Consider the following 21,177-nt stretch of genomic DNA (forward strand, 5'->3'; position numbering starts at 1 on the left):
ACACACACACACACACACACACACACACACACACACACGCCGACAAAGGCAATGTTCCTCCGTGTCATCTCGTGTAGCAGTGGTATTCCACAGTGGTGTCTAGCCTCTCATCAGCTCCTCTCCACTGCGGTATATCTAGCGCTCCAGTGGGGATTTCTCACAGCAGAGCACTCAGCGCACAAAGTTTCTCTCGCGCTTCATGTCAGTGTTTGATGTTACGCATTGTTTTAGATTCTTTCTTCTCTTTCGCAGTCTTTCACACGACCCCCCCCCTCCCCCTCCCCATTTGGCCTTTTGTTTTGTACTTTCCGTGCATCCATGCAGCAGCAAGGTTATTATAGTAAACTAAAACAATCGGAATAATGGAAACTAGAATAGAGTATGGAAGCCCTGAGGCTTGTACTTTATTTGTCTTGTAAAGCACTTTGCGCTGCACTCGTGTCATGAAATTATTATTATTATTATTATTATTATTACTCCAGCTACCCCTGGATCACAGAAGTAATTAGGCCTGACGTTGAAATAAAAAAAACGTTCGCTCTGAAAGATTATATATTAAAATGATTTGTGCCACATTTTCACGATATTTCAAAAATAGCAGACCTACAAGCTACGAGCTTGTAGATCTGCTATTTTTCAATAGCTAAAGTATAACATAATGCTTAGTTAAAAGTACCAAAAGGGGTTCCTGTCCAGAATGGGTTATTCTATTGAAGATCTGGGATTGCGTCATATTGAAGGGGTCGTTAGTTAGGTATGTTACTCTGTGTCATCATGATATTGAGTTGCATTTGATAACGTCATGTGTTTGGTGACAAAATAGAAATATATGTCGTACTCTTTGGATATTTTCAGTCAGTTGATGCTTCACAATATCCATCATGAGTAAAGTCGCCGGGTTGAGTTGTTTATTTTTGGAGTACAGTTATGACACTATCTAAAGCCCTTGGGACAAAACCGTTTTAAGGTCAACCACACCAATACCGTCTCGTCCTGAACCGACCCTTTTGGTGTGGTTTGGGCTTAAGATTTCCCTATGGGACATGGAAAAGGTTTGAGAACCACTACACCACTTGGGATTTTTACACACACACAAACACACACTTGGCACGTACGCACAGTCACGCACACAGAGATAATCTCCCCTTCTGTAATTCTATCTCGTCCCGGTTTTTCCACCCCCTGCTGAGACTAAAACCTGCTGAGACTACAGAGATGTTTTTCTCCCTCCGGCTGCTGGCTTGTGCTATCACCCTGACGCAACAGTGCTGCTCCCACTTCCACTACTACCACCACTACGACTTTAAACATCTCTGTCTCCGTCTCTGTGTCACCATCCAAGCTCACACAACAAAACCACACTCTCCCAGCTGTCTTCTTGCCACATGTAATGCTGTATATTATACAACCCCAGGAGGCTATTCCCCAATGGATGCTCTCTGTATTTGTTCTGTCTTTGTATACCCTCATGGCTGCTCCTCTGATCTGCCTGCACTTCCCGCTGAAACAGATTTTCTACGCCATTGCTTTGAGATACCACCTGTCTCTCTGTCTGTCTAGGACTGTTACTGCCACAATGAAAGCCCAGCCCGGAGGTTATAACCTGTCGCTTTCTCATGCCTGGTGTTCCAAAAATCCTTTATCTTTCTGGTTTTATTTCCTTGTAAGTAAGTAGCTTTGGGAACCGGTGGAATATCCGAGCCATGTGGCCCATAGGGGCAGAAGCCTTTGTCCTGTTTCCTGTTTTCTTGTTTGCCTGAAGCGGCTTGATGTACAAAGCCATGATGTGAACGCACCACATCCCCACTGTGCATGGCGCTAGCATGATGTGAACGCACCACATCCCCACTGTGCATGGCACTAGCATGATGTGAACGCACCACATCCCCACTGTGGATGGCGCTAGTATGATGTGATCGCATCATATACCCACTGTGCATGGCACTAGCATGATGTGAACGCACCACATCCCCACTGTGCATGGCGCTAGTATGATGTGATCGCATCATATACCCACTGTGCATGGCGCTAGCATGATGTGAACGCATCATATACCCACTGTGCATGGCGCTAGTACATATGATGTGAACGCACCACATCCCCACTGTGCATGGCGCTAGCATGATGTGAACGCACCACATCCCCACTGTGCATGGCACTAGCATGATGTGAACGCACCATATACCCACTGTGCATGGCGCTAGCATGATGTGAACGCACCACATCCCCACTGTGCATGGCGCTAGTATGATGTGAACGCACCATATCCCCACTGTGCATGGCGCTAGTATGATGTGAACGCATCATATACCCACTGTGCATGGCGCTAGTATGATGTGATCGCATCATATACCCACTGTGCATGGCGCTAGTATGATGTGAACGCACCATATACCCACTGTGCATGGCGCTAGTATGATGTGATCGCATCATATACCCACTTTCATGGCGCTAGCATGATGTGAACGCACCATATACCCACTGTGCATGGCGCTAGCATGATGTGAACACACCATATACCCACTGTGCATGGCGCTAGTATGATGTGAACGCATCATATACCCACTGTGCATGGCGCTAGTATGTCACACAAGACAAGTACGTGGGACATGTATGTCCCCAAACCAACCAAGCAGGGAGGCCCAGTGGGTCCCAGGTATGACCCGGCCAGGGGATTGAACCCCAGACCTCCCGGTCTCAGGGCGGACACTCTATCTACAAGGCCACCGTGGGCCTGTCTTCACCTGTACTTAGCTTCCGTTAAGAGATAACCGCATGGGAAAAGCCTGGTATTTGTTCTAAACTGGCCCGTGTGATCTGGTTTAGGAAAAAGGAAGCAGAGTGATATACATGTCACTATTATGAACTAGTTAGATCATGACAAGGTACGACCACAACCTAAACCAAAGTGTCCTTGCTAGTGCAAAGTCTAGTACAAACTAACACTAAAACAAATAAAAACTAAATGAAAATTACACCTTCACAAGATAAAAACTAAACTAAACTAGCAAAACCCACTTTAAAAACGAATCAAAACTGCAAAGAAATCAGAAACAAAACAAAGAAAATAATGAAAATGTCATAACTATATAATAACCTTGGTTGAAGTCAATACAGTTCTGTTCCTCTACCAGTCAGGTGCGTGCAGGAGAGATTTATAAGCTCCTCGCAAAAGGATATAGCAGTGATCTGAGATTATTTTCACCCCCTAGTATTAGCGGTAAATGTGCCGGCATTATATCCTGCGATACATTCCTCAAACGTCCTTGCTGAGACACGGGATGCTATTTCTTTTTTTTTGTGGCTTTTGCCTTTTTATTTTATATTATTTTATAGAGGGACAGACAGTAGGCTGACAGGAAATGGGGAGAGGGATGGGGGAGTGACATGCAGTAAAGGCCGTCGGGATCGGGAGTTGAGGCTTGGGCTACCGGCCAAGGTGCCTGGACCGCTGAGCCACGGCCCAGGCCCGGCCCAAGGTGCCTGGACCGCTGAGCCACAGCCCAGGCCCGGCCCAAGGTGCCTGGACCGCTGAGCCACGGCCCAGGCCCGGCCCAAGGTGCCTGGACCGCTGAGCCACGGCCCAGGCCCGGCCCAAGGTGCCTGGACCGCTGAGCCACGGCCCAGGCCCGGCCCAAGGTGCCTGGACCGCTGAGCCATGGCCCAGGCCCGGCCCAAGGTGCCTGGACCGCTGAGCCACGGCCCAGGATGCTATTTCTAATGCCTGTTGAAGGTATACGTGTCGGTCTGGGACCATCTGATGTTGTCCTGAAGGGAACTGACTCTCCAATAATCGCAACAATTTACTTCAAAAAGTAGTCTTCCCTTATTAACCACCCATCTTATACTTAGTTTCAAAAACAGAATGAAATAGTCAATCTAATCTATACACTTCGTAATGCGTTGCGATTTTGCCTTTGGCTTTTATAGCTATTTTTGAGTGTTGCAGACACTCCATTGCCCTGCAATGTGGCTGGCTGGTTGGGTCCGAGCACGGAAATAGCGTTTTTTTCATGTGTCACTGTTGTGCAGCCTACCACACACACACACAGTCACACACACACACACACACACACACACACACACACACACACACACACACACACACACACACACACACACACACACACACACACACACACACACACACGCACAAGTTTTCACTAAGCTGTGTGTTATTTTACATTTTAGTTTTTAGTCAGACTGTAATTAGTTTTGTGGTTGTCTTTTTGTGCAGTCTGTTCCTTGTGAGTATAATAACTCACTCAGATTGGCCCATGAAGTGACTATGAGTCTTCCTTGTTTTTTTGGCTTAAGTCCACACACCGTTTCTACTTTGTACAACTAACCTTGACTCTGTCTGTGAGAAATAATTATGTTTGTCTCCGTCTATCGTGTCTCTTAAATTATTTCACAGGTCTGTATCTCACATTATTGTCATATATTTTCTACTGTAGCCTCCAAAAAACAAACTTTTTCTTTTCTTTCCTTCCGACGAGGTCCATCTTTAACGCATTTAGGCCTGACGTCGAAATAAATAAAATGTCTTCTAAATCCTGACAGTTTTCTGTCAGGATTTGCGCCACATTTTTACGAAACAAAATAAATAAATAGCAGACCTATACAAACTCGTAGCGTGCCACTCGGTGGCGCGCTATGAGCTTGTAGATCTGCTATTTTTCAATAGCAAAATTATAACATAATGTTTAAAACACCAAAAGGGGTTCCCGCCCAAAATGTGTTAATTCTGCATGGGCGCGTCCTTGTCCTTGGTGGTTGTCTGGTAATGGCTCTTTCATTGTCGAAAACCTCACATGTCCAAAACTCTTACATTTCTTCAAATAAAAAAATGGCCAAAGCGGCAGATCCACAAGCTCAAAGGACTTTTCTTCGGACCACGTTTCGAGCTTGCCGATTGCTTCTGTGTGCCGCTGTATAGTATGATCAAGTAGGACATCCTTTAGGAAAACAAAAATAATGAAAACATGGAGATATGAGGTTTTCATAATCGTATACTCGTTCATGTAATTTGTAAGCCTGCTTCTGGGCTCCTTCACAGACATAATAGCTGTGCTTTCTATTGTGTTGCGATTCAGACGTCTTCCGGTCTGACGGATGCGGTGCGTATCAGAGTGTCCTGGTGTAACCTATCTCTCCAGTAATGATATAACCTCACATTACTTTCTCATATAGCTCTGTACAGCGTATAGACCTATCTCTGAGTGCTGGCAGCATTATTTTTCTCCCCAGCTTAGAGCATCACTTTCTTGGACCATTTGAATGCCCACACTGAGTTGTCAAGAAAGTGTGTGGGGTAGGGAGGGGAGCTGTCAAAACTATGCATCGACGTGCATATCTTTTTGCATAATCTTACATAGTATAACGGCGTCTGCTGTTACTTCTGCCTTTTTGTTTGCCGTCTGCCTGTCTTGTGAATTAATGTGATGTCTGGAACTCCAATGTCTGAACCTTGACTGACTGAGTCAAAGTGTCACACAGCACTTTCTTCAAGTTTTAACCCATTCTGGACGGGAACCCCTTTTGGTGTTTTAACTAAGCATTATGTTATACTTTAGCTATTGAAAAATAGCAGATCTACAAGCAAAGGTTTTTTCAGGCCTACAGAGAATCTATTCCGTTTTTTTCCCTTGTCCTTCTCATGTTATGTCTTTAATCTGCTCTCTCTTTGCAGAAAACCAGATCCTATGAAGTCCTTGAATGGCGAGATATGGCTTGTTTTTCTGCAGTCCTTATTCCATAATGCTGTCTGTGACTAACTAATACAATGTTAGATCTTGTCCTAAAGTTACCCAATTAGTCAAATCTACTCATACTGTATCACTCAGAACACAGTTTTGAAAAGTGATTCTCAATTGTCTGTGTTAAAACAATATGTTTGCGGCATGGCTCTACAAAAGGGGCCTGTGTGCCCCTTTCTTACTGAGACACTTAGAGAGTTCGATAACGCTCTCCGAGTTAAATCGACACTGAAGATTTTGCCGTTCAAATGTCCTGTGCGGGAGATGACGACGCTATCTCGATTGGCTTCGCTTGGCAGCACTCCGACAGCACTCACAGTCTCACACGGATCAAAACATATGTTGATTTATTGTCAGCCTAGGTACATATGATGGAGTTTGTCCTCTATTGCCCTTCTGGAGGCCGAGAGGAGGAATTGCTTTCAGTTGCTTTGGGGGAACTTTGCTGTCTGCCGTATCTCCTCTACCGATCTTTCAATTACTGAATGTACGCCCAGGGACTTCAGCGGTTCACAATGCACGCACGGGTGTGCATGCACCCATCACATCCACGCACACATGCACGTATAAAGTATATGTGAACATGCATACCGCCGTCGGGCAGAAACCTTTGGGATATATGAGGTTTCCCCCCCGACAGAGACGATATCCAAGTGCATGTAACGCACACACGCACGCACACACGCGCACACACACACACACACACACACACACACACACACACACACACACGCACACACGCACACAAACGCACACACCCACACACATCCTGCCTGCGCATACACGCGCACCCACACACATGCACGTATGCATAAAGTATGTCTGAACCTGTGCAACAAACTGTGTGACACACACAGAGCTCCTTCTCGCTGCACACTCAGCAGTTGCTGGAGACACAGGTTCTGCTGATTGGGGGGTTGATACTGGTCAAGTATTGATCTCTGATCAAGGAGTCATCCATCTATACTCAGTGCGTGCGTGCGTGAATAGACATTGTGATATAAATGGTTGTTTTATGGTTAAAAGTGATTTTTAGATATGTTTACAATTTAAAAAAGATTCAGGTTGGAGTTGGGATTAGGGTTAGACATTTAGAGGTTAGTTTTAGGACCTGGGTCAAATAAAATGTATTCTGTACCTCATTTAAATACACAGTTAAACAGGACCGAAAAACAGCTGATACCGAAAAATAGCTGATCTACAAGCTCAGCTCGACACATTGTGGGCTTAAGTTGTAGAGCTGCTTTAGTCTGGCAAAAGATTTAAAAATGCCATTCATAAAATATCTGTCTGAAAATGTCGATTTCCTCACACAAGTATAGTAATAAAAACATGTGTGTGTGCGCATGCCTGCGTGCGTGTGTGTGTGTGTGTGTGTGTGCTTGTCCGTGCATGTGTGGAGAATGGATTAGCACAGGCACGTGTAAGATATACATTATAGTTGTCTCTGAAGAAGCCAGCGGAGCAATCCAAGCTATTACTGCAGAAATTCACTTTGCTGCAGACCTTCCATTCCATGCTGCACATACAGTAATGTAGCTTCACAATGGCTGGCTCAACACTCATTCTCTGCACAGTAAAGATCCTGCAGTGCTCGTCAAACTCTGAGAGTGTGCAAGTGGAACCAAATGGACCCGCTTAAAGCTCTCAGAGTTACCGTCCCGTTAGGGGCCATTTAGGTTCCACTTGCACGTCCCTTAAGGGTCCATTCGGTTCCACTTGCACACTCTCAGTCTCAGAGTTACCGTCCCGTAAGGGTCCATCTGGTTCGCTTTGTACACTCTCTGGGTTAAAGACACACACCACCCACCCCCCCCCCCCCCAAATATATATATACTGTAGTGTATATTTTTGTTTGGTTTATGTCTCTTTTTGAAGTTTACCTGTGAGAATCCTGGTAGTTTCTTTGTGCACTGCAAACTTATGTCCAAAATATACACATACATCACTGAGGATACGTCCATGTGATGTTTTTTGTTATTCACACACAAGATGTGATCTTCAGACTAGCTCTCACTGAAAGCTTGTTATGACGGCTGTTATATAACAGCCGTCTCATAGGAGGGCTGTGTGCAAACCTGTCTTCCAGTGACATCATCGTTAGGCAGATATTTTGTAAAACAATATTTACAAATATATATTTGAGATTTTTCAGGAATAAAAAGCCTGCAGTTTCTAGCCTGGATTGAGTGGATTACCCATTGATCATGTCACTGGAAGATGGGTTTCTGAACATGCCTCCTATGAGACACAGAAAGAGTAGAAAAAAAACTGTGCTATATTATCATGAACATTAGTGAAGACCATTTATATATGAAGATATGTTGGTGAAGTCGACCTTTAAGAAACATTTTCTGAGTTGAGAAAAATAGTTGTCTTTCTTTCTTTTCTTTCCAGCTCTCCCTTTGTCTTTCCTTCACTCTGAATCCCTCTCTCCCCCCCTCTCTCTCTCTCTCTCTCTCTCTCTCTCTCTCTCTCTCTCTCTCTCGCCCACCCTCGTACACCCCACTCACTCTCTCTGCCTCAGTACTTTAGTTTTTTTCCTATCTCTCCTCCTCGTTCCCTCTCCTTATCAACCGTTGTTATTTTCAGAGAGCGTGAATCTGGCACAAGCCATTTGTCAAACTGGATAGATAGAAAATCGGCAATGTAGGCAGAAAAATGTTTGTGTTTTTATGCTCCTTTATCAGCCCCGCGACTAGACGGGTTGCCCCACTCGCCAACAGCAGTGATGGACGGAACGGCAATATTTCCACACGGACCAATACTTCATTCTTTATGACAGAGAGATTTACCCCCGCCCCCATTCTATTTGTGCGTTATCTGACTGAACTAGTACTAGCAGTAGAAGTGGAGTGCAGGAGATCGGCCTCAAGCTCAATGCCAGCAACACGAGAGTATACTGACAGTTACAGTTTTTCACGATTGTTTAACGCACCAAAGGCGGTTTCTGCACAGTTTTCTGCACAATTTCTGCACAACCTTAACTTCATGTACCTAATCACTTGACACCATTTGCACTACTTCAAGTGCCCTTATCTCTGTTAGACTCTGACTTTCCTTCTTTACACTCTAAGGTCAATTACACACAATGTTCAGTTGTTGCACACACTAAAATCTCAAAGCATTAACCTACAACACACAAACTATTCAAATCTGTAAACATTCAGGTCTGGTGAGCACCTGACCACATACTGTACATACTGTACATGACCCACAGTGAATTGATTCCATTGTCATCTGGGACAATATGAGCTTCCACCGGGCTGTTCAAGTGTGTGAGTGGTTCCAGGACCACCCACATTTTTACGTTCTATACCTTCCACCTTATTCTCCTTATTCTCGGTAATGTAGATGTTACGGTAATGTCATTACGGTAATATCATTACCGTAACACCAGGAGATGTGTGCATTTGTGTGCTGTTTTGTTTGACTATGAAGAAAGTAAGGGAGAAATATGGCTCATTCTTTCTAGAGTCATTGTCATTCATATGGTGTTCCATTTCTATGATTGTGTTTTCAATTTTGCACTTCATTGTGCTGTAAATCATCATCATAACCTTTATTTAAATGCTTAGTTGTGTGTACTCAATGAATGGTATCTGTGTGTCATTTGAAAATATGGCTGTGTGTACCAAATGAAAACAGGGTTTAGCATTTTGTATGTGAGGTTTTCAGTCTTTTGTGTGCCGTTTTGAGAAAGCCGTTATTGTTTTGAGAAACGTGTGTTAACAATTTGGAACTAGAGGCAACTAAGGCAAGCCAACTAACACTGTAGAGCACCAAAGTCTGACGTCAATATCGGTAGAGGGCACAAAGCCACAGGTTCATGTACTTTTTATTTGCATTGTAATCCCCATAGATCGCCTCATATAATAACTATATTTGAAAAATAAACAAATCATCCAGGCCGCTTCACTCATATGGATATGAAGAATCAACTGACTGAGAGAAAACGCTATTGTTACTGCTACTGAATTAGTTACATTTTCTCAGGAAGCAGACTGCATCATATATGAGTGACTGACTGTCGCAAACGATACAGAGACACCTCCCCGACAACGCTTACATGAAACGTTTTTAAGATGAGCCCATGTTATTCTCCATAGAGAAATTACTTCCGTGAACCAGGGGAATCGAGGGGACGAGCGAGCGACGTCAGGACTTCGGCGCTCTATGGCAGCCAACCCAGGGCAAAGCCAGGATAGGTAAGAAGCAGTCCCAAGTTGGTGTTGCTTAGGACAGTAGAATGAGAATGTTGCCTAAATAGTAAATAGTGTCTCACCGTCGTGGTTGGCGTTGCCCAGCGTCCAGGGTTCGTCCGAGTCAAAGTGGGTGTCCCCTCCGATGCCGGGCCCGGGGAAGTAGGCGTGGGCCAGGAAGCCCCCCTCGCCATCGAACGGCGAGCTGTCTCCATGGAAACCCGAGGCAAAGAAGATCATGATGTCCGCCTCCTTGCCCTCGTTCTTAATGTCCAAGTACGGGACCTCCTGAGGAGAGGAGAGGAGAGGAGAGGAGAGGAGAGGAGAGGAGAGGAGAGGAGAGGAGAGGAGAGGAGAGGAGAGGAGAGGAGAGGAGGAGATATAGAGTTGTAATATAGAGCTTGTATATCTTCTACTGCTGATGCTTTTGTGTGATCAATAGGGGAATTAATGAACAAAGACAGACTGATACCTGGAAGGTGAGAGGTGTGACGGCCTGCCACACGTTAAAGGCTTGTCGAATGGCTCGCTGCGTGTCCTTCTCTCCAACTTTAGGAGTGTAGTTAGATATACTGTGGAAGAGAGAGGGGGGTGGGGGGGGGGCATAGGTGTGTCATTAATACATTTCTAAAAGGTACAAATATTTATTTGAAAGAGGAAACCAGGCAGCATATCGTCACTGTTGGAAAAGGAAAGCGGAGAGTGAGCGGAGAGACAGACAGTGTGGATGGTGAGAGACAGTGTAGGAGAGACAGACAGTAGGACAGCTGAGAGGGAGACAGTGTAGGAGAGACAGACAGTAGGACAGCTGAGAGGGAGACAGTGTAGGAGAGAGAGACAGTAGGACAGCTGAGAAGGAGACAGTGTAGGAGAGACAGACAGTAGGACAGCTGAGAGGGAGACAGTGTAGGAGAGACAGACAGCAGGACAGCTGAAAGACAGACAGTGTGGATGGTGAGAGACAGTGTAGGAGAGACAGACAGTAGGACAGCTGAGAGGGAGACAGTGTAGGAGAGACAGACAGTAGGACAGCTGAGAGGGAGACAGTGTAGGAGAGACAGACAGTAGGACAGCTGAGAGGGAGACAGTGTAGGAGAGACAGACAGCAGGACAGCTGAAAGACAGACAGTGTGGATGGTGAGAGACAGTGTAGGAGAGACAGACAGTAGGACAGCTGAGAGGGAGACAGTGTAGGAGAGACAGACAGTAGGACAGCTGAGAGGGAGACAGTGTAGGAGAGACAGACAGCAGGACAGCTGAAAGACAGACAGTGTGGATGGTGAGAGACAGTGTAGGAGAGACAGACAGTAGGACAGCTGAGAGGGAGACAGTGTAGGAGAGACAGACAGCAGGACAGCTGAAAGACAGACAGTGTGGATGGTGAGAGACAGTGTAGGAGAGACAGACAGTAGGACAGCTGAGAGGGAGACAGTGTAGGAGAGACAGACAGCAGGACAGCTGAAAGACAGACAGTGTGGATGGTGAGAGACAGTGTAGGAGAGACAGACAGTAGGACAGCTGAGAGGGAGACAGTGTAGGAGAGACAGACAGTAGGACAGCTGAGAGGGAGACAGTGTAGGAGAGACAGACAGCAGGACAGCTGAGAGGGAGACAGTGTAGGAGAGACAGACAGCAGGACAGCTGAGAGGGAGATAGTGTAGGAGAGACAGACAGTAGGACAGCTGAGAGGGAGACAGTGTAGGAGAGACAGACAGCAGGACAGCTGAGAGGGAGACAGTGTAGGAGAGACAGACAGTAGGACAGCTGAGAGGGAGACAGTGTAGGAGAGACAGACAGTAGGACAGCTGAGAAGGAGACAGTGTAGGAGAGACAGACAGTAGGACAGCTGAGAGGGAGACAGTGTAGGAGAGACAGACAGCAGGACAGCTGAAAGACAGACAGTGTGGATGGTGAGAGACAGTGTAGGAGAGACAGACAGTAGGACAGCTGAGAGGGAGACAGTGTAGGAGAGACAGACAGTAGGACAGCTGAGAGGGAGACAGTGCAGGAGAGACAGACATTAAGACAGCTGTGAGGGAGACAGTGTAGGAGAGACAGACAGCAGGACAGCTGAGAGACAGACAGTAGGACAGCTGAGAGGGAGACAGTGTAGGAGAGAGACAGTAAGACAGCTGTGAGGAAGACTGTGTAGGAGAGACAGACAGTAAGACAGCTGTGAGGGAGACAGTGTAGGAGAGACAGACAGTAGGACAACTGAGAGGGAGACAGTGTAGGAGAGACAGACAGTAGGACAGCTGAGAGACAGACAGTGTAGGAGAGACAGACAGTAGGACAGCTGAGAGGGAGACAGTGTAGGAGAGACAGACAGCAGGACAGCTGAAAGACAGACAGTGTGGATGGTGAGAGACAGTGTAGGAGAGACAGACAGTAGGACAGCTGAGAGGGAGACAGTGTAGGAGAGACAGACAGCAGGACAGCTGAAAGACAGACAGTGTGGATGGTGAGAGACAGTGTAGGAGAGACAGACAGTAGGACAGCTGAGAGGGAGACAGTGTAGGAGAGACAGACAGTAGGACAGCTGAGAGGGAGACAGTGTAGGAGAGACAGACAGCAGGACAGCTGAGAGGGAGACAGTGTAGGAGAGACAGACAGCAGGACAGCTGAGAGGGAGATAGTGTAGGAGAGACAGACAGTAGGACAGCTGAGAGGGAGACAGTGTAGGAGAGACAGACAGCAGGACAGCTGAGAGGGAGACAGTGTAGGAGAGACAGACAGTAGGACAGCTGAGAGGGAGACAGTGTAGGAGAGACAGACAGTAGGACAGCTGAGAAGGAGACAGTGTAGGAGAGACAGACAGTAGGACAGCTGAGAGGGAGACAGTGTAGGAGAGACAGACAGCAGGACAGCTGAAAGACAGACAGTGTGGATGGTGAGAGACAGTGTAGGAGAGACAGACAGTAGGACAGCTGAGAGGGAGACAGTGTAGGAGAGACAGACAGTAGGACAGCTGAGAGGGAGACAGTGCAGGAGAGACAGACATTAAGACAGCTGTGAGGGAGACAGTGTAGGAGAGACAGACAGCAGGACAGCTGAGAGACAGACAGTAGGACAGCTGAGAGGGAGACAGTGTAGGAGAGAGACAGTAAGACAGCTGTGAGGAAGACTGTGTAGGAGAGACAGACAGTAAGACAGCTGTGAGGGAGACAGTGTAGGAGAGACAGACAGTAGGACAACTGAGAGGGAGACAGTGTAGGAGAGACAGACAGTAGGACAGCTGAGAGACAGACAGTGTAGGAGAGACAGACAGTAGGACAGCTGAGAGGGAGACAGTGTAGGAGAGAGACAGTAAGACACCTGTGAGGAAGACTGTAGGAGTGTAGGAGAGACAGAAGGCAAGACAGCTGAAAGACAGACAGTGTAGGATAGACAGACTGTAGGACAGCTGAGAGAGAGACAGTGTATAGGAGAGACAGACAGATGAGGGACAGACTGCGGACACTAAGCAGTTGAGTCCATTTCCCACAATATGTCTCTCTACGGGGGGTAAATGCATTGTTCCCGTGGAGAAAATGCATTACTGAAACAAAATGTCATATAGCATTAGGGAAATCACTGTAATACAACATTTCAACTTCAGTACACAAGCACTTCCTATACCCCGAATAATGAAGAGCGTGCCCGGGCACGACGCAAGGCGCGTTTCACCTTGCTTAATGGGCGGTTTGTGTCGCTGCAGCGCGCCGTGAACGGATACATAAGACGCCTTGCATTGTGGGCTGTCCTGTATCACCTCAGCGCCCACGCCGCACTGGAATTACCGGGAGAGAGATCGGAGGCACGGAGCGAGACTTTGACGTTTGATAGCATCAACAAAAACAAGATCATATTGAAGCCGTGTCGGAGGGTGAGAGAGAGAGAGAGAGAGAGAGAGAGGAGAGATGTAAACCAATTCCACTTTTCCTGTCTTCTGTTGAGTGTGTCAACGCCACCGTACGCCTAATGTTGAAGGAACATGATGAGATGGATCCAAAAGAACAACTCAATTTGAGATTTGTCATTGTACCCGCTTTTGAACGGTGAAGGTTTTGACAGTAAATGGATTCATGAACAAAACAAATGCTTTTGCTTATGTGGCTGAAATACCATGGGAGCAAATACATATCCCCATGTCAAATAATATCACACATCAAAACAGACAGTGTTTTTTGAGGCAAAGACATATAGTTAGGTAAAGTTAGCAAACGTTATAGCAAATCTGGGGGAAAAAAGCTTAACACTAACTTTTATGACAGATGTGTTCATAAAGGCATAACACATCAATTAGTTCCAATGGGAAACCTTGTGACAGCTGAAATTTGGGGGTACCATTAACAACCTATATAAGGCAAAATTCTCAAAATGTCATTATGCTTTAAGTAGCATGTGACAACTAGGGGGTTTTCATGATTCTGAATCCATTGCAAGCATTAGGTTTGCATGAAAAACACTCAAAAACAGCCAAATTTAGCCCAAGGAGTGTTTTTTGTGCAAAACGAATGCTTGCAATGGATTCAGAATCATGCCAAGCCCCTAGTTTAACATGACACATGCTAAAGCATAATGACAATTTGATCATTCTGCCTTATATAGGTTACCCCAACTTTCAGCAGCTGTCACAAAGGGACACAAAGGGAATGGAACAAATTGGAACAAATTGATATGTGAATAATGTGATAGTAGACAACTTTATGATCACATCGTGAAAAAAGCTAGTGGTAAGCATTTTCCACAGCAAAATGATTCATTTTACGTCTCTCTATACTCTCATGGTAGCTCACAAGCTGAGCTTGTAGAACGAGTATTTTTGTGTAAATCAGGTTTGAGAAGGGACCCAAGAAACTGTGCTTTGAAAGTGTTCTTTGTTGTGACAGAAGTGCTCTACTTCTTTTTACCCACACGTTAGATACATTTTGGCTTAATTAACTTTGTTAATTACTTTGATGGTCGTGAGATTGTATCTGTTCTGTAGCTTCTCTGAAGAACTGCTATTTATTGTGACATCCAATGATTTTCATCAAAGTTAAACCTCATTAAAATAATGAAGGGTAGTGTCATGATTTTTTTATAATGTCAGTCAGACATCAATAATCTAATTACTATTACTAAAAGTGTCAAAATGTGTTTTAGCAATGAATTCCTTTTTGACGACACCTGTTACAAGATATGCTGGCTTCTATTTGGTGTGATGTAAAAGGACATGAATTACACTTTGTGTTTGGGAATTGGCTGTTTGAATGGATTTGTTTCCTTGGAGAACACAAAGACACATTTGACAACTCTGTTACTTTCTAATGTGCGTGCGTGCATGCGTGCGTGTATTTAGCAGACAGTTGTCTGTTCCAACTAAATTGTGTGGAATATTACACAGAGCTAGCCAAATTACCTGTGGCCAACACACACACACACACACACACACACACACACACACACACACACACACACACACACACACACACACACACACACACATAGATGTCAGCCAGATACAAAGCCAATAAGACTTCATCCAAATGAATTTGGCCGCGCACCCCCATCTCAAAATAGTTCGTGCCAGGGACCCCCAGGAGAAAAAAAACAAGCTTGCAGTTCTTGTGCATTTTAAATAGCCGACGTATAAATGGATAAAGTGAGTGTATTGTGAATTAACTACTACTGGACCCACTTTGACAAACCAATGCCTCGATAAAGCAGCTGATTTGTGCACAATAACATTGAAGTTAAAAAATATGCTTAAGGAGTTTACTCCTAAGTAAGACAAATGGCGGGAGGAGAGGAGAAGAACATTGCAACAGAGACGAGGAGACAGCCCAGGAGATAAGGAGAGGATTCAAGAGTGCAGAGGACATGAAGGAGATTAGGAGAGGACAAGAGGGGGCTCCGCTCTGATTGTGTGTGACAATGGACTGTGATTGCATCCATTTAAAAGACGTGCACATTCACACACGCACACACGCCCACGCAAGCACATGTACGCACGCATGCGCGCATGCACGTACCCCCCCCCCCCACACACACACACACGGCAGCAGACGTCACGCAGGATGGAAAGGTTAGAGGTGGTCTTTAAGCTCAGTTTCCGTCTCACACTGTCCGTCTTTCTGTTCATGTATTCCTCTCCTCTTTCTCATTTCCCGGTTCGAAGAGTTCGAAACTTCAAGCTTGTGGTTGTGTGACACAGTATGATCAAGTAAAAAACACAAAAAACCTCTTAACTCCCTACTTGATCGTACTACCTTTCAATCTCTCTCTCTCTCTCTCTCTCTCTCCCTCTCTCTCTCTCTCTCTCTCTCACACCTTCCTGCCCTGAGGCCTCCATGTCAGATTTTCCGACAGTAATGCTGGATTGCACAACGTGCAGTAACCGTACTTATGGTGTACAGTACTTCTCTGAATCACTCACTACACAGTAATCAAAATCTGGAGTGTTTTTGGCACCCGTTGCACTTTCTCAGCTTTCCCCTGCATGCACACAGTCCGCTCAGCTCAGCTTTCCTACAGCCTGTCCTCCATGCACACAGTCTGCTCTCAGCTCTCCTATACTATCTGTCCCCCCACACAGTCTTCTCTCAGCTCTCCTACTATCTGTCCCCCCACACAGTCCGCCCTCAGCTCTCCTACTATCTGTCCCCCCACACAGTCCGCTCTCAGCTCTCCTACTATCTGTCCCCCCACACAGTCCGCCCTCAGCTCTCCTACTATCTGTCCCCACACACAGTCCGCCCTCAGCTCTCCTACTATCTGTCCCCCCACACAGTCCGCCCTCAGCTCTCCTACTATCTGTCCCCCCACACAGTCCGCCCTCAGCTCTCCTACTATCTGTCCCCACACACAGTCTCCTCTCAGCTTCCCTACAACTTCCGGGGAGCGGATCACCCAACTGTTCCAGGAACCGCATCGGGACAGATTGAAGTGTACTTGGATACAATGTTGAAAGCACTTGAATACAGTTGAATGAAGTGTACTCGGGTGTGGAAGAATCAAGGCCAATGTGAATCATGGCCAGCGGGGACCATGAGGCAACCGTATTCGGAAACAGTTTGAATCCCCCCTGTCTCTCATTGTCTCTCTCTCAGCTTTCTCTCAGTTACACTGTCAAACTCGTATAGCTTTTCCAACCGTCTCTCCTGGACTGTTTCCCTGTTAGCTTTCATATTCTACGTGCTGTCTGTCTCGCTTATGCGGTCTCCCTTGAGCTTCCCTATACCGTCTGTCTCTCCTATATACAGTAATCCCCTCCAGCATTGCTGGAGAGCAATGCCCACCTGCCAAAAGAAAAGAAAATTGGGGCGTTCAGTTGGCGCAGTGCGTTAGCCTGGCTAATAAGCCAGACGTGAATCTGCTGTTGGCAAAAAAAATGTGTGATGTGAGTCTGGCTTATTATGATGGCTTAAATCTCTATTAGAAATGCCATATTCTGTAGGGATGCATTTTGGCCTCATATCCTAACTGTTAATGCATCCAACTTTGAAACTCAGGAGACAAGTTTGGCCCAGATTAAATCCATCATTTGTCTGTATTTCTTTCAGTCAAATTGGACGTGCATGGGTCACCTTGAACACACTGGGGGAACGGTGTGCGTGCTTACGCACAGCTTGTTCCCAACATGTGCTAGATTTAGTGTAATTATAATAAAGTTGTCCAGGCAGGCAACTGCAGAACTGGTAGTCTGTACCAGTGAATAATTATGCCAACTGGCCTACTTCAAATATACTGTAAGACAGTTGCTGTTGGGCAGAAACCTCTTATCTCCGTTAACGCCCCGACATCATACATCACACTAACGCATTATAAGTACCAGATCTGCAAGCTCCAAACGATATTTGATATTGATTTTCGTTATTTTTATCCTGAAAAGTAACCGTTTTGGACATATGAGGTTGCACTCAATCTGCGTATTCAGAGGAGCAAACAGTGAATAAAGCACATACAATCATCCAACGTTAAAAGCCAGGTGCTGTGGGCAAAGACATGTGAGCCCAGTGCACACTGCACTGGTAATAAAAATAATACCTTTACCTGAATACCTTAGTATTCAGATGGATGACAGGAAGAGTGGGCACTATAAGGAAGAGTGTTCTATAAGGGGGAAAAAATCTTATTTTGTCCAAGAAATATTTGGAATCAATTAGCCCTTCGCTAAACCCCGCTCCAAAATCGATTGTCCAATTGATAGTTTAGCAACCGGCCTGGGCCGTGGCTCAGCAGTCCAGGCACCTTGGCTGGTAATCCAGTCTGGCAGTGTGCCACGGGTTCCACTCCCGATCCCGACAGCCTTTACTGCATGTCATCCCCCATCTCTCTCCCCATTTCCTGTCAGCCTGCTGTCTGTCCCTCCATGAAAAAATATAAAATAAAGGCGAAAGCCACATTTTTTTTTTTTTTTAAAGCATATATAGTTTAGCAACCGTTGCTAAGAATGGCAAGCTTTCATCACCTCATAGCTGTCAAACACATTATACAGCTTAACGTCAGGAAAGTTACACGACTGACACACCCAGGTGATGATATATAATAATACTAATCAGTCTTACAGTGTATTACATCAAAACTCCTGTCGGACGGTCGTTAAAGTTAATTGAGTTGGATACTGTTTCTCCCTCTCTAACATTTCCTCGTATTTCTAGTTTACTGAAATAATGTCATACAGTGTAAATTTGCCTACTGCAGGGCCTTGTTGACTAGATTTAGAAGACATTTTGAAGCTCTTGCTACTGAAATGATGGATTTTTTATAGTCCCTTCATTTAACTAATGTATCTCAAAGGGTGAGAAGGACAGCTTGCCATCACAGAGTGGAGTGGGTGTGGCTTATAGCGAAGGGCTAATTGAGAGCTGAGGCAAGTTCTACTAAATCATTTGTTCTCACACTTTTAAGATTTTTCAAAAATGTAAAGAGAAAAATTGCAGATGTACAAACTCGCAGCGTGGCACGGAATGACGTGATGTGAGCTTTTATAAAGAGGCCTTTTTGCATCAACGTTGCCCACTCTTCTTCTTGAGGGGCGCTAGCCATGCTCCTATATGTGAATGTGTATGCTTTAGTGTGACATAGTGTACGTCATGATGATGTACGATGATAAGAGCGCCCCTCACTTCACATGGGTGTGATTTTTGAGGGGTGCTAGTCAAAGTCAAAGTCATACGATTTGTCACACACGTTACAGCAGTGAAATTTGTTCTCCTCATTTGACCCATCTCTTGGAGTAGTGAGCCACAGCCAAGGAGTGGTGAGCTGCAGCGGTGCCGCGCTCAGGGATCATTTGATTAGTAGATTTGACCCCCGATCCAACCCTTTGATGCTGAGTGCCAAGCAGGGAGGCATTGGGTCCCATTTTTACAGTCTCTCTGGTATGACCCGGCCGGGGATCGAACCCCGACCTCCCAGTTTCAGGGCGGACACTCTAACCACAAGGCCACTGTCTGGTCCGCGCAACACTTCTTTCTGCCTGATGACTGTTTCGGCCAGCCCCTCCTATAAACAGCTTTTGTCCACACACGTCTCACGATTTGCCATTCACAATGAACGGAGAAATTAGGTCCGCTAAATATGACATAAATTAAACATCAAAACATTAAACGCCATTGACATTGACAACAGGCATTCTGATTGGCCAGTATGAGCTGATGCATGATGGTAAGAGCGCCCCTCACTTGTGATCCCCCCCCCCCCCCCCCCTTCTTTTTAAGTCAGCGCACCGTACGCTGGGGACAAAATCAACACTGGTTGAAACAGTCGTCGGGCAGAAAGAAGTGTTGAGCGGACATAATAAATACAGTAAGAGGGGGTAAGCAGTCACCCTGCACGGTGAGCTCAACACTCACACACAGCTCAGGGCTGTTACGTAACGCGGTGGAGAGAGCAGGGCGAGCAGGAGCGCTCAGAGACGGAGGGAAAAACAGTGTGGCTACGTCTCACGGGGCTGCCCTAATTTACATTAGACCTACATTACGCAGATGGCTCCCTGGTAGAGAGAGAGGGAGAGAGAGAGAGAGAGAGAGAGGGGGGGGAGGCACAGAAGGGTTGAGAGAGAGACACAGAAAGGTAGAAGTAAAGAAGGGAAATGCAAAAACATGCAGTAAGAAAGGCTGGAACAATACAGGATGAGAGAAAGGGTATAAATAAAGAGTTTAGACGTTAGAGACACCCGGCTTCTGTACAAGCCACATATTTACAGATAGCATATGAACATAATAAGCAATAACAGCAGTAAACATAACATTTTGAAAGAGAAGCAAAATAATAACCCAAACTATTCAGCAGCATGGAGAGCGCCAGCAGACACTGACCTTCCATCAAAGTGTAGCAGCAGAGAAACATGCAAACATATAAAGGCACTCTGTCTGTTGCACCCAAACCACGACTATGAATCATCATACATCAATACATTGTAGTATTAACAGAAGCATGCACTGACATTCTGACATGCATGTACAACCATATACACAAAGCCAGAACATACAGATGCAATCAAATCAAGAAAAACACAGTAAACCTTACAGTGTATATGAACCCTTTCTCATTACCAAAATATCAAACAAACAAAAAAAAGCTGACCTAAAGTAAAAATGTATTATAATATATAAGTAATTTAAGTATATCCAAAAAAGATAATACTCAAGCACAGATATTCAAAATGCCTTAAATGTACTTGGTTACCGTATTCACCACTGCATGGGGCAGTGAACAACACACACACACCTACACAAGCCTACAGACTCAGCCATTTTGTGCCATCGAGTTGAACGTACTGTAGAGATAGTACTGTACAAGATAGGCCTACATTTCAACCATAATGTTTAAGTGCTAGTTAGCTAGCACTTAAACTAGTTAGCTACTGCTAAATTAAGAACCTCAAAGACAATTAGAGAAGAACCAGCTATGATGTGCATGCACGCAAACCCACGTTCCATGACTGATCACGAAACAACGGTTGATATTTAAATAAATGCATAATACGTAGGTAGTATATAAGATTAGAGCTAGCCATCGCTAGGACAGTTAGTTCAGTTTTGTCCATAATGTTGCAAAATCACGGGTAAGGTCTGCGATTCATACCGATCGTTTTGAAAGGTATCCCTAGTCTGCTTTTGTCTGATATGCAAATAAATGTGGATTAAAAATGTTAATAATGCTGTGTAGGCATATATGGGTCAGTGTCAAACGCTTGTTCTCAGAGAGCATACAGGGAACAAAGAGAGCCCAAACAAAGAAACGCA

General features: G+C 45.4%; 1 protein-coding gene across 1 annotated transcript in view; it reads right to left on the minus strand.

Moving 5' to 3' along the window:
• mmp24 (matrix metallopeptidase 24) overlaps window positions 1-21,177 on the minus strand; it is a gene marked incomplete at its 3' end in the record, with an annotated part of 57,277 nt that overhangs the window by 30,160 nt on the left and 5,940 nt on the right. Inside the window, exons 3-4 of the mRNA XM_080792117.1 lie at window positions 10,434-10,533; window positions 10,045-10,249 (exon numbers count right to left, since the gene is read on the minus strand). Of these exons, the coding sequence (XP_080648243.1) occupies window positions 10,045-10,249; window positions 10,434-10,533 (305 nt within the window). The remainder of the gene's footprint in view (window positions 1-10,044; window positions 10,250-10,433; window positions 10,534-21,177) is intronic.

Source organism: Protomyctophum bolini, assembly GCF_963924005.1.
Source record: "Protomyctophum bolini genome assembly, chromosome: 2".
Taxonomy (NCBI): domain Eukaryota; kingdom Metazoa; phylum Chordata; class Actinopteri; order Myctophiformes; family Myctophidae; genus Protomyctophum; species Protomyctophum bolini.